Source organism: Chiloscyllium punctatum, chromosome 8, assembly GCF_047496795.1.
Source record: "Chiloscyllium punctatum isolate Juve2018m chromosome 8, sChiPun1.3, whole genome shotgun sequence".
In the NCBI taxonomy this organism is placed as follows: Eukaryota; Metazoa; Chordata; class Chondrichthyes; order Orectolobiformes; family Hemiscylliidae; genus Chiloscyllium; species Chiloscyllium punctatum.
In genome coordinates this window covers 29,586,649-29,599,640 of record NC_092746.1, presented here as the reverse complement: position 1 = coordinate 29,599,640, position 12,992 = coordinate 29,586,649, and the positions used below count along the sequence as shown (strand labels likewise).

The window sequence follows — 12,992 nt, the reverse complement described above, 5'->3', positions numbered from 1 at the left end:
CACATTCAATGAAAACCCTTCTTTTTTTAAAAGAAAGTGTCTTTCTTTCCTGTCCTACACAATGCCCTCAACTGTTCGTTGACAGTTTCTGACATATGAACCACTGAACCTCATTCTGTAAGCATGGTACAAAAACATTCATGAACAATTCAGTAAGTGAACGAATAGGAGGACCAGCCCACCTCTCTAAAGTATATGACTACTGCAATCTTCAACTAATCTCGGCTTTTCAAAGACAGCATTCTTATCACTAACGCCTGTTTCGCAGGATAATGGCGAGCCATCAGAGGATATTTAAACGAGCTGATAGAAATTCATGGCTGAAAATTCTCAAAGCGCGAAATATAATTGATCGTGTGGAATTTCAGGAGCTCCATTTTGAATTATTGAGTCCAACATTTATTCATCTTATCGCAGGTATAGTACTCATCAATCTCACAAGTGAAGAGAGGTTGGTTGTAGCAAGAGATGTATGGCTGACTGTTTTTTGTAAACAATGGTGAACATGATCGAATTTATGAAAGATGGTAGACAGACAAAATAGGGCTTTGGTTATTTCCAATTTGATAAAAGCTTGGATCTGCACAATCTCTATCCTGATATAAGTACCAACAGCTAGTGACTTCCTGTGATAAGGACGCTAACTCCCACGTACTAAACTGGCGCAAGACATTGTCTAAAGAAGGAAAGCCCAATTATATTACTGTAAGTGATTTTTTAAAAAAACTTGACTTTTTTTCCTAAAAGACAGCACTTTCGCTATGAAATGGGGAATCATCTACTTTTTGGTAATTCCCTATATTACCTCAAGAGAAAGAGTAAAAAGTAACCATGAGAGGATCGCTTGCGCTTCAAGAAGTTTATTTATATTTTAATGTTGTTACTGTTTTTTCGCCCCACGAAATGGGGGACACTACAGGGGTTTCCGCCGGGAAAGCCAGTGACTAATTATGGGCAATAAATAAGCGGCAATGATGCCCAAATGCCAACAAAGGTCTGAGTACTCGAGCCCAAGACAGCCCCACACAGAGAATCTGGGAGAGCGAGCCTGCGACCCTCAGCATGTCCTCATTGCACTGTTAGTACAAGCTACTGCTCTCTGAGTTCTGCCCGTGGTCCCTGTCTCCGGGGAGAACCGCTACTGACTGCCTTTGTTTTTTTTTCCCCTGTCTCTCTCCTTTCCAGATCTCTGCCAGTCTGTCCTACTCTTGGTGATGGGGGTGACAGCCGCCTGGATGGTTCCTGTTGCTGTCTCCCCGCTCCCTGAATCTTCCGGAGACTCTGCAGACCTTTCTACAACTGGAACACCCCCGAGCGCTGGAAATCCGAATCTTGAACCTTTGGCTCTTTTCATCAGGAATATTGCCACCGAACAGCGCAAACGACAGGTGAGTAATATAATGTAGTAAGGTGGAAGTGACTGTACAAGAAAAACGTAGGGAAGTTCCTCTACTGATTCCTCCTCATGGTAGTGGGTCTTACCCTTTCCATTTTCTACTTCCATCCCAAAAATATTGAAATTGACCCAGAGACATTTGCAGCTAAAGTTGAACCACTGACTTCAGCCAGCATCAACTTCAGCTTTTCATTCTTCAATTTTCTATTGAATTTTACATTTCAATTTATGTTTGACATGTGTATTTGACCATCTCAAATTTTGAGATAAATATGATTATACCCAGTTATAATTCACCAAGAAATGACAAGGCTGGCCTTTATGGAAGGATATGTTGAATAACATTCCTCATTTGCATCAATTATACCACCTTTAGTTATATCGTAATGGGTAGAGTTTATGGCACAGTATTAGTGTCCCTATTTCTGAGTCAGGGGACCTGGTTTCACGTTACTCCAGATGTGTGTAACAGTAACTCTGGACAGGTTGATTAGAAAATGTCCATATTTGTGAATGTGGGGGCTGGTTTCTTTATTCTGCTCCTGGGAACCTAGCTACTGTGCAGGACAACCGAATGCGGAAACAATTCTGAGTGGCAGATTAAAAGGGTGTCACTTTTACAAGCGTTTAAGCAAATGAATAGAAGCTTCGGATTAAGAGTAACGAGTTAGCGAGGGAGTGATGATGTGCAGTTTTACTGTGGACTGTTGATGCTATAATTAGTTATCAGACTTGAAGATTAGATTAATAACATTGACTTTTGTTTCAGCTGTGCGATTATTTTTCCATGTGCGATGGGACGTCAAATTCACTGAATATGTACAACATGGAGCTGCCACAGATTCGAAAGAGAGATAAATGTTTTGAGAGCAGTTTCCATAAGGTGAGTCATCCCTTCAGTGTTACCTTTTGCCGCCTGTAGATGTGCTGGCTGGACAAGAGGTATGTTGCTGAACTGGCGCTTTGGACACACCCATTTTCACTTTTCATTGAAAAGGTGAATTTGTTTAAGCAGGAATATAAATCCAGTAGAATGATCCCAAGCTATTCATTTCTCCTTACCTGCTCGTATTCTAAATTGGATTTCTAATATTTGCAAAACTAAAGGCAAAACAGAATTTCTGCAAGGTAGACTTGATCTTCTGCCGGAATTTAATAGAGCCGCAAAACAGCCCAAAGAAGTCAGGTAACAGCCACTTGTAATGCAACCTTGCAACAACGTTGTAGCGGGCGTTTAGAGAATTCTTGTTGCAGTTCAATAGATTTTTTTTCTAAAAGGAAAGTTATACGTAACAATTTGCACAGAATTTTGGAAAGAGCAAGAAATAATCAAATTGTACGGACCCGATTTCTAAACTACCACGACTTTGTAATAATTCCAAGAAATTTCGTTTAATTTCAAGTTGAAAGTGGTCTCCAAAAGTTATAGTAGTTGTCATCCTTGTTAATTGAGATGTTGAAGTGGCTGAAAGTTCCCGCGTAATTTCTGCGAGGTTATCAACTGAATTTCGCGTGGTATCGAATTAAAAGTTGCAGAATTTAACCTTAAGCGTTCACTCCTGAAGTGTCCAACATCTTTTTACGGTGGTTCAAAAGCCTATTTGCCTGAGGCAGACACCGGCCTCGGAGTTGGAACGTTTCTGATTCAGGCTCCCTTCAAAGATTTGAACCCATTCCACGCTGACACTCTAGTGCAGTGCTCAGAGAAAGCTGTAGTGTTGGAGGTTTTTACGCTTAACACCTTTTGAAGCAGAGCGCATGGAAGTCCTGGCTAACATTTATCCCAAATCCTCAATCAGTAAAATAGCTTCGTTTATCTCTGCTGTTGGTAGACTATTGCTGTGGGCAAATTAACTGCTACACCACAACAGTGACTGTCCTCCAAAAGTAATTAATGTAAATTCAAGGTTTTCTTTTGAGAAATCAGTACATTTTTATTGCCTTATATGTTACAAACTTTTTAATTGTGTTGCAAATTTATGATTTCTGCAGAAAAAGTGTTTGATCAGGATTGTCAAGGGATTTCAGGACTATAAGAAGTATCTCCAGTTTGTGCGTCAAAGGATTGTGGGTGATAATTTGCAAGTGGATGCAATGCTGAGCAGCACAAGGATTTTGGTTGACCTGCTCCCACTGGAGGTAAGTTTTGTCAAGAATACATAGTCTAATACACAACATGTCTACAAGGTCAGGAAAGGGAAAGTGAAAACAAAATTTAGATTTGCATCAAATTCCATAGATAGTACAGAAGAAAAACAAGTCGTTCAGCCTATTTTGTCTTTCCTGTTGTTTATACTCCACACAAGCTTCCTTTACACCTCTTATCTAACCCTGCCAATATATTCTTCTATTTCTTTCTCACTCACATGCTTGTGCAGTTCCCTCTTAAATACATTGCTTTAACTAATTTAGACAGAGTGTATCTCAGACTACCCAATGAGCTAGCGAAGATAGAAAATGAGCAAAGTGGAATAGTTTTTGTTTAAACCATTTAAGAGAAAGCGTAGTATTGGGAGCAGTCATCAGTCTTTCCAAGCATGTGTGTTTCTATTTTGTTTTGTATAATGTGTAAAATAGTCATGGCAGCAGTGAGGTGATCTGTGAAGGAATGAATTGACCCCTTTCTTTAAACGACTTTCTCTGAGGAGATTCCTCATTTGATCAACACTAGTCATAGAGCTATACAGCATGGAAATAGATCCTTCTGTCCAATCTGTCCATGCCAACCAGATACCCCAACACAATCTAGTCCCACTTGCCAGCACCTGGCCCATATCCCTCCAAACTCTTCTTATTCATATACCCATCCAAATGCCTCTTAAATGTTGCAATTGTACCAGCCTTAACCAGTTCCTCTGGCAGCTCATTCCATACACATCCCACCCTCTGCATGAAAAGTTGCCCCTTAGGTCTCTTTTATATCTTTCCCCTCTCACCCTAAACCTATGCTCTCTAGTTCTGGACTCCCCGACCCCAGAGAAAAGACTTTGTCTATTTATTCTATGTATCCTATCCATGCCCCTCATAATTTTGTAAACCTCTATAAGGTCACCCCTCAGCCTCTGATGCTCCAGGGAAAACAGCCCCAGCCTGTAAAGCCTCTCCCTATAGCTCAAATCCTCCAACCCTGGCAACATCCTTGTAAATCATTTCTGAACCCTTTCAAGTTTCACAACATCTGTCCAATAGGAAGGAGACCAGAATTGCATGCAGTATTCCAACAGTGGCCTAACCAATGTCCTGTATAGCCGCAACATGACCTCCCAACTCCTGTACTCAATACTCTGACCAATAAAGGAAAGCATACCAAACGCCTTCTTCACTATCCTATCTACCTGCGACTCCACTTTCAAGGATCTATGAATCTGCATTCCAAGGTCTCTTTGTTCAGTAACACTCCCTAGGACCTTACCATTAAGTGTATAAGTCCTGCTAAGATTTGCTTTCCCAAAGTGCAGCACCTCACATTTATCTGAATTAAACTCCATCTGCCACTTCTCAGCCCATTGGCCCATCTGGTCCAGTTCCTGTTGTAATCTGAGGTAACCCTCTTCTTCTTAGTAGATAGATTTGTACCCATTACCCTGATGTAATAATGCAATATTTTTGAACCTTAAAAATGAGTCTACACAATTGCTTAAACATTTTTTTGGAAATGTTTGGCAAGCAGGAAGAAATAGCATTTCTTCAAATTCAGCATATGTATTCTAAACATACCCCATAAGTTGCACAGTTTAATTATTATGTACAAGCCATGTCATTGTTCTGCTTTACATAAGGTTATTTTGTTTTAAATTATTGTTTACAAGTTTGGTTCAGTCATCATAGCTCCTTAAGTTCTTAAAGGAATGTGGGTAGAATTTCTATGGGTTTCTGTGAATTTCCCATATAGCTTCAGTGGACATCATCAAAAACAGCCATTTTCACCATTTTTTTTGCACTTTTCTACCAATTTTCCATCAAAGTCACAGCAGGAGATCAATTGAGCTCCAAGGAAATTTTACCCTCAATATGTTACTCTTAGTCAAAGTAGGGAATACATTCATTCTGGGTCATGTTTCTTTCATCTCTTTTTTCTTTTCAATAGAGCAAAATTCGCGAACGTATTGCTCAACAAGATAACAGTAATGAAGAGACTTTCAATCTGGAAGAATCTACTAAAACAGTCTGGGATAAGCAAGTGACAGTTCATGTGATTCTTAGAAATTTTGCTCTCTTTATGGAGAGTACTATTCGAGCTATTCGATTCATGCAATCAGCACCTGCAACAGCTTTATGATAGCCAGGATAATACTGTATGAACATTTTTGTTCATGAGTTCCTGAATGATATCTGATTTTATAGCAGATAGCAGTATTGTTTTATTTTCAAAACCAGCAGTATTGTTTTAGTTCAGTTCTATGAAATGAAAAATAGTAATCCACATTTTGGCTATTTATGATATTTCTATTTAATATTTATTTATTTACAACTATGCATTTAGTGTTATGGAGTCAGAATTCAGTTTTGTAACTGCTCCTCGCCCAAATTTACCAAATTATATATATTTGTACTGCTGCTGTATTCATTGTAATTGTAATTGTAATTGTAATTGAATTGAAAGTAAGCAAACTTTAATAAATTATATTATATGGTATTTCAGTTTTCTTCATGTGTTGTTTGTCAAAATATGTCTGAGGTAGCATAAGCAGTGGTGATGAATTTGGGAAAGTAAAACAGAAATGGAATTATCAGATTCCCAATGTTGAGAAAAATATTTCGATTTTCCTAAGATTTTAAGCTAGATGAGAATCTTGTCAGTAAGTGGTGAGGACCTTATTTCCATGCAATTGCATCTCATTATTAGCTAATCACCCCTCATTCGTTTAGCGAATACAATTCAGCAATTGGATATTGCACTTTGGAGTTCATCATCGTCTTATGTTGCAATGCTACTGACAGGTCTCCCTACACATAAAAATGCATACCAATTTAATACATCTGAACAGGATGTTTTCTAGGTCACTTAGCTTGCTTTCATTACAATCAGTCACTTTGTGCTTACTTGGATGCTCACTGCATCTCTTCATTGGGAACTTGTCGGTTCACAGCATGTCTGGCTTGATTTACCTCTTAATTGAGACAGAAAGCAAAACAGCTTGGCATGGTTGCTGGCACTTAATAGTCAAGGGATGGACATGTTTCTGTATGATACTGGGCTATGGCAATGTTGAACATGCAACATGTGGCAGCTTCACATGGCAAAACCACTGAATGTGCTTCAAGCAATGGCCATGTCTGAAACTCAAAGGGAAATAATCCTTAGTCAAGTGAAGGTGGGTAATGATCAGTCAGAGTGTGTCATCACACTTAGTCAAGAGCATCATCTGCTTTCAGTCCAAAGGGTTGGCCATGATCAGTCAGTCATTGGGGCAATCAGGGATTCATGTCCTTCCAGTCCAGAGCTTGGGCCAAGGTCAGTCTGGTGAGTCAAGTCTAAACAATCCGTGGAGTGCAGGCAAGTCAGTCAATGAACGCAGAGGAAGTGGTGAAGGGTGATGCAATTACAACATTTAAAAGGCATCTGGATAGGTATATGAATTGGAAGGGTTTAGAGGGGTATGAGCCAACTACAGGCAAATGGGACTATATTAATTTAGGATATCTGCTCAGCATTGAAGTGTTGGACCAAAGGATTTGTTTCTGTGCTGTATTCTCTGACTCATTAACTCCAAATGTGAGGGCAGAATCTGATAGGGAATGAGTACCATGGGGTATTGTTTTGCATGTCACCACCACCCGGGTTTCAATGGGGGGCATGGACAGAGACAATGGGTATGGCTATGCGATATGCCAGGGCTGAGAGGGAAATAGGGGAAATTGACCATCAAATTAAAGGTTTGGATGAGAGTGCAGGCCAAATGAAAGCTGATGGGGTTGACAGATACAAATAAAAGAAAGGCTATGTGAGGGGTGAGTGGAGGTCTAACGTTGGCCTTTCAGCAGAAGCCATGACTCACTCTCAGGAGCACTACCTGGGTAATGTGTCATTTTTACCAAATGTCAACTGTGCAACTGGAATTGGAAATGGCTGCCAAGACATCTCACAGTGCGTGGAGTAAGTTTATGTTGTCTGTGAGGACAGGGTATACTTGTAGGCAATATGAGACCCTTCAAGAGGCACTTACATTAATCATGCATCCATGGTGTCAATTAAGACACATACCTTACATCAAATTCCTCTTCTTGTATAGTTCATGCATTGACCAACAATGCAGGATACTAGTCTTGGTCACAAGCTATCAAGAGCATGCCATTGATCATGAAAAATCTTTCCTCGTTATCTCTAAGAAGGAGAGACAGAGGTAGTTACAGATGAACATAAAAATGTCAGCTGCAATCACCAATTCTCAAACACATTCCAGAGGTCTCATAGCTGCACAAGAGCTTCAATCTGCTTTCCTCTCAAAGAGAAATGTGAAAAAGAGAACATGGACTGTATATTTAATGTTTCATTTATTGGGTGTTGGTGGTGGTGGCAATGAGCGAGTACGCCTATTATAGATATAACAACTGAAGATTGTTTTGCAATATACTGCATACACCTGCAAAAGGTGTAATATAAGGGAGAAGTACATGTATAGGTCATTACATGGCCCTCCTTCTGCAAGGCATCCATGTCATGGTATATTGCAGCCAATGACAAAGCTTCATTTCTCTTTAGTAAGATTGTTCATGAGCCACATCACTGAGAAATTGAGAAATTGTTCTCTTTATGATAGTCCCCAAATATGTGCTCACCATAAATGAACAATGCACCCTTCCCAAGTAAATCCACCAATGCCATGTGTTATCATTTCTGGCACAGTCCTACAAAAACTGCGCAGAAGAATTCAGGAGATAAAATGATAACATGAAGTCCAGGAACAATAGCAAACTCCAGCAGCTGCTGCTCAGCATTCAGGGGGAGAATCCAGAACCAAAGATTGCCTCAGGATGTGGACAAGGATGAGGGCCTAGAATTTACCACCTTCCCTGTTCTTTCCAACAGATGACTGAAGCTCAGTGCAGGCATAGACTAAAGACATCCTTGGACAACATAATAAAACTGTGTCATTTGATGCAGCAAGTCTTATATTCTGAAGGAGCAAATGGCTAGTCCAGTCTGGTGTCATTGAGGTAAAAGCAACACTTAACTGTAATATGAGTGGCTTGTTCCAAGCATCCACTGGGGACCTTGTGGAATCTCCCAATCCTCAATCCACAAATAAATGAAGGATTGTACAGATGCAATTTGCACCAGATCATACCTCTCATTCCTATAGTAATGTCAGTCCTCCAGTTTATAGAGTGAGATTTTCCATCTTTGTTATCTTTCTCCTGGAATAAGGTGCAATAGAATATAAACACATTGCATTTAGAACAGTATACCATACCGTCCACTCAAACAATGTCACATTCATCTGTGATCATTGCTACATAGCATCTTAGAGGTCTGCATCAGGAATTGTGGCATCTGCCATGATGTCTATCTTGTTGATAACTACCAAGTTTCTGCCTCATTCCAAGGGCCAAATGCCATATGTTAGTGCTTGCTAAAATTCAAGGGTTACTTTCTACATGCTTGATGACTCTTATAGAACCTGCCAACCAAGACAGAGCACAGATGCAACATAACCCACTCTTCCACTGCAGCCATTGTGAAACAGACAATCGGGCTCCTCAAGATGAAATTCTAATTCTGAGATTACTCTGGATGGGCTTTGCAGTATACTTCAGACAGAGTAAGCCACAAATTCCTGGCATCCTATGCTCTGCACAACTGGAGCATGCAATGAGAGGATGTTACAGAGGTGTTGAGAGGGCAGCAGCAGTCTTCCACAGAGAAAGATTAGGATATTGACTGGGAGGATCATAACTTTCAGCATGACAGGGTGACAATTCACACGGAACTTAATTGTCACCACTTCCAAAAGTTATGACATGTGTTAAGACATAATTTAGCACATACATATTATAGGTTGGTGCAAAACCAAGCATTCCCATTTAGTGGCAAAAGCAAATGCAGAATTTTTTGCTTTGCCTCGATGATCTCCTCATAAAAGTTCTAAAGCTTGACTGCAATCATGAATGCAATTGTTGAAGGATGCCTCAAATCTGTTACTATCTAGGATTCTTCCAAGAAATCACTGTAACTTGTATCCTCCTTGCCTGCTTAATTCTGACATGGTAGCCACATCATCAGGTTGTGCAGCTAAAGCGACAGTCAATTGGACATGTGAAAATACATACATATGTGAGAATATATTTACAGTGAAGTAATACCTGGACCACCTATGTGCCCTCATAGCCCCTTTCTTCTCTAGCCCATTAATTACATCTAGGTGCAGTCTCAAAGTCTGTACCTCGAGTGGAGGGAGTCAGCTATGCCCTGGAGCCTTTTGTCTGGAAGATTTTGGTAGATTACTCTGAGAGCATTTCTGGCTCAAGGGCACAGATGTGCTGTGAGTGTTTTACTCAAAAGCAAGCTCACACACCATTGATGCAAATTTCCATATCATCTGGGTGCAGCATGGAGGTGGAGGGCTCTGGCACCTCTGAAGTGTCCTGAAAGGAATTATCTAGGAGGACTGTGTGTGTTTCCTCCTCCATCTGGATGCCACCTGATACTAATTGGTCTTCTTGAGAGGACTGACACATTGAAAGAGGTCAAGGTTCCTCATCCCCACTTGCCTTGCTGTTGTTGCTGGGCACTGATGGCTAAAATGATGGAATATAGCTCTGTGTTCATTTTCAGCAGCTACTGAGCATTATGCCAGTCCTGGGTCTCCATGGCAGCCGTCAACATTTACATGCAGCCAGACACAGGCATGCTGAAGCCAACATTGTATTGGTAACATTGGTAGACTTCCAAACTTTGATCTTGTTTACCAACTGACTCTGATGAACTGCCTGCTATTCTGTGCCTGTCTGAGCAGTGGTTACTCACCAGATTGCACTCTTGAATCTAATCTCGAAAGAGGTTCACAACAAAATGAAAGATTATGAATGAAACTAGCTAAAGACTCTCAAGGGAATTGATATCTGCTGTTGAAGTATGATCTAGCCAGTGTCTTATTTAGGCTTGAAGTCAAATATTGATCAAAAGCTGTCAGGAAGTTATCAAATGTAATTTACTCATCACTGATCTGTTTTCAGTGCTGCATGTGATCTGATATGCTTCCGATCTAGGAGAAAAGTGTATACATTTGCTGTGCACCTGAATTGATACCCAATCTCAAAGCTGTTTAAAATCTTAGGAATTATGTTTTGCACATCTGTGAGTTCACTAATCAGCCAAATGTATCTGAAAGTTTATTTTTTGATGGATGGATTGGTATAGGCAAGTTTGGTCACATTGTTTGTTTGTTGGAAAGTACATGAAGTCGTTGATTGTTTTCTTGATAGAAAATATATTGTCATCGAGAATGTTGTGCTGCCTGCAAAACAAGGGGAAATACATTTCAAACCATCTTCATGAGCTGAGATGAACTTTGCGATGTCATGAAGATATGAAAGATTCTACGTGCATATAAGAAATGGCAAACCAGCGTATGCTTAAAACAAGATTAGGACATAACAGAAACTGCCGACATGTGGTTAAATAGAGAAGGATCTAGAGAGACACTAAAAAAAGCCTACATAGTAGGAAGTAGAAATATAGTTACATTAGCAGTTAAGAAAAACCACAAACATTGATAGAGGCTAGCAACAAATAGCAGAACTGTTATACAACAAAGAAACATTGAAAGTGGGAGCTAAACGAAAGTGGCAGCACTAAAAAAAAGTACAAACAAGGGAACACCAGAAGGAAGATCAGGTCAGACTCAATTAGAAAAATACAAAGACAAAGAGAAGGAGTTTAAGAGCTATTGGGGTGCAAAGTTGTAGAAGTGAAAATCTATCAATCCAAATATTGGTTCCCATGGCTATTTAACATGAAACAACATACTACTGGTGCTCTTCATTGGCTATTCTTGTAAGGGTATAAGGGCTAAGGACTTGCAAGAATTCAGACATGTCTGGCTTCAGTTCTGGTGGTGATAGACTCACCATTTTTCAAGTATGTCAAAGACTAAAGAGTCTTCTGCAAGATCAGTATGAATGTTCACTGAACAGACAGTTTGTGTTGTCAGTGTTGGTGCCTAGGGGAACTTCTGGAGTCATATAACCTCTGGTCTTCCTCTGGGGACATGGGATGCTGTGAGCTTGACACAGGTGATCCGCAAACCATGCTGGACTAAATTTTGGTACCTGTATTTGAGATGTGAACACCAAAGGGTTGATATTAACTTCAGATGATAGTGCAACATGGATGATAACTGCATTAGTTTCACATTATACATCAGAATCAGTTTTTCTTGCTTTTAGGTAGATGAAGGAAATTCAGTAAATGCTGGATGGCCAACCTAATAGCATTGCCTAAAATTAAAATTATCTAATAGGTCCCTCCAATGCAATTTCCTCAATTTGGCACTGAAATTGAAACAAAATTATAACATTAAAATGTAGAAAAGTCTAGCCCAAAAGTACAATCTACATAATGGTTGGAATATAGCATTTTTAATATTACATGTATTTGTCACCACAATTGTCATTGTGCATTTGGCCAAAATAAATCAATAACATATTTATTGTTGGAAATTTGTAACACAAATGCCATTTACGTTGAAAGTTTATATTTATACTGTTGAAACACAAACTGATAAACAACTTTCTATCCACAGAATAACATTACCTTTCAAATTTATCTTCTTACTTATAACATACTAGAACTAATAACAAAGATTGGTAATTTATTTTGAGACAGAAGTCATTGATTGGTATTACACTCTGAAAATGTACACACCCTTCAGCATTTAATCAGGATGGATTGCTTATATTGGAAATATAGTAGGATAGATGGATCATAACAGTATTATAACAAGACAGACAGCTGAAATTGGAATTATATCAGGATTAAGTGGTCATAACAGAGTCAAAACAGGATCAGAGCAATCTTATCAAAAACAAAGGATCATAATTGATTTATACCATTAATATAAAGTGTAACAATTCTCAGAGATTCCAACATCCAAGTGTTCTTTCTAATTAACTGCTAGCTGACTGACTGGAAATAAATATCTTCGCTAGGGATGATGTGATAATACTAAATTTTTAACCTTATGATAGATCCTGTGTAAAAGTGGTTAAGATTTGAAATGCTTAAGAACTGTGATTTGGGATTTTATTTACCAAATGCTTTATTCACCTGTAAGTTTTAAAAGAAATCAATGATCAGATCAATAAATCTCACCAGAGATCAAGCAGAGTTTTAAGACAGGAGGACTGCTGCATGAGAGCAGAAGGAACGAAACACTATGGTTGAATCCAATTAGTTCAGGATTCAGAAGTGCTTTTGAATGAGGGATGGGAACAGGATATTGAGGAGGAGCAGGGGCACCAGGGGATACCAGAGACTTTCAGTGGAAGGCTTGTGTCTAGGAAGAACATTTACTGCCATTATTTGAAGATTGACTTTGAGATACATGTGTACCATCAGACTCTGGAAAAATGTTGACACATGGTGTACCTCCCA

At 39.4% G+C, this 12,992-nt stretch overlaps 1 protein-coding gene across 1 annotated transcript; it reads left to right on the top strand.

The window, feature by feature from the left end:
- The first annotated feature begins 272 nt into the window (after positions 1–272).
- Positions 273–5,675, top strand: LOC140480210 (interleukin-6-like). Its single transcript, XM_072574932.1, has 5 exons — positions 273–417; positions 1,186–1,388; positions 2,166–2,279; positions 3,389–3,535; positions 5,484–5,675. Exons 1-5 carry the CDS (start codon positions 273–275, stop codon positions 5,673–5,675), a joined length of 801 nt encoding a protein of 266 aa, XP_072431033.1.
- Positions 5,676–12,992: the final 7,317 nt, after the last annotated feature.

Coding starts and splice junctions, on each gene's coding strand:
- LOC140480210 (XM_072574932.1), top strand. CDS start 273: ATGGCGAGCCATCAGAGGATATTTAAACGAGCTGATAGAAATTCATGG. Junction 1,389..2,165: donor CCGAACAGCGCAAACGACAG/GTGAGTAATATA, acceptor CTTTTGTTTCAG/CTGTGCGATTATTTTTCCAT. Junction 3,536..5,483: donor TTGACCTGCTCCCACTGGAG/GTAAGTTTTGTC, acceptor TCTTTTCAATAG/AGCAAAATTCGCGAACGTAT.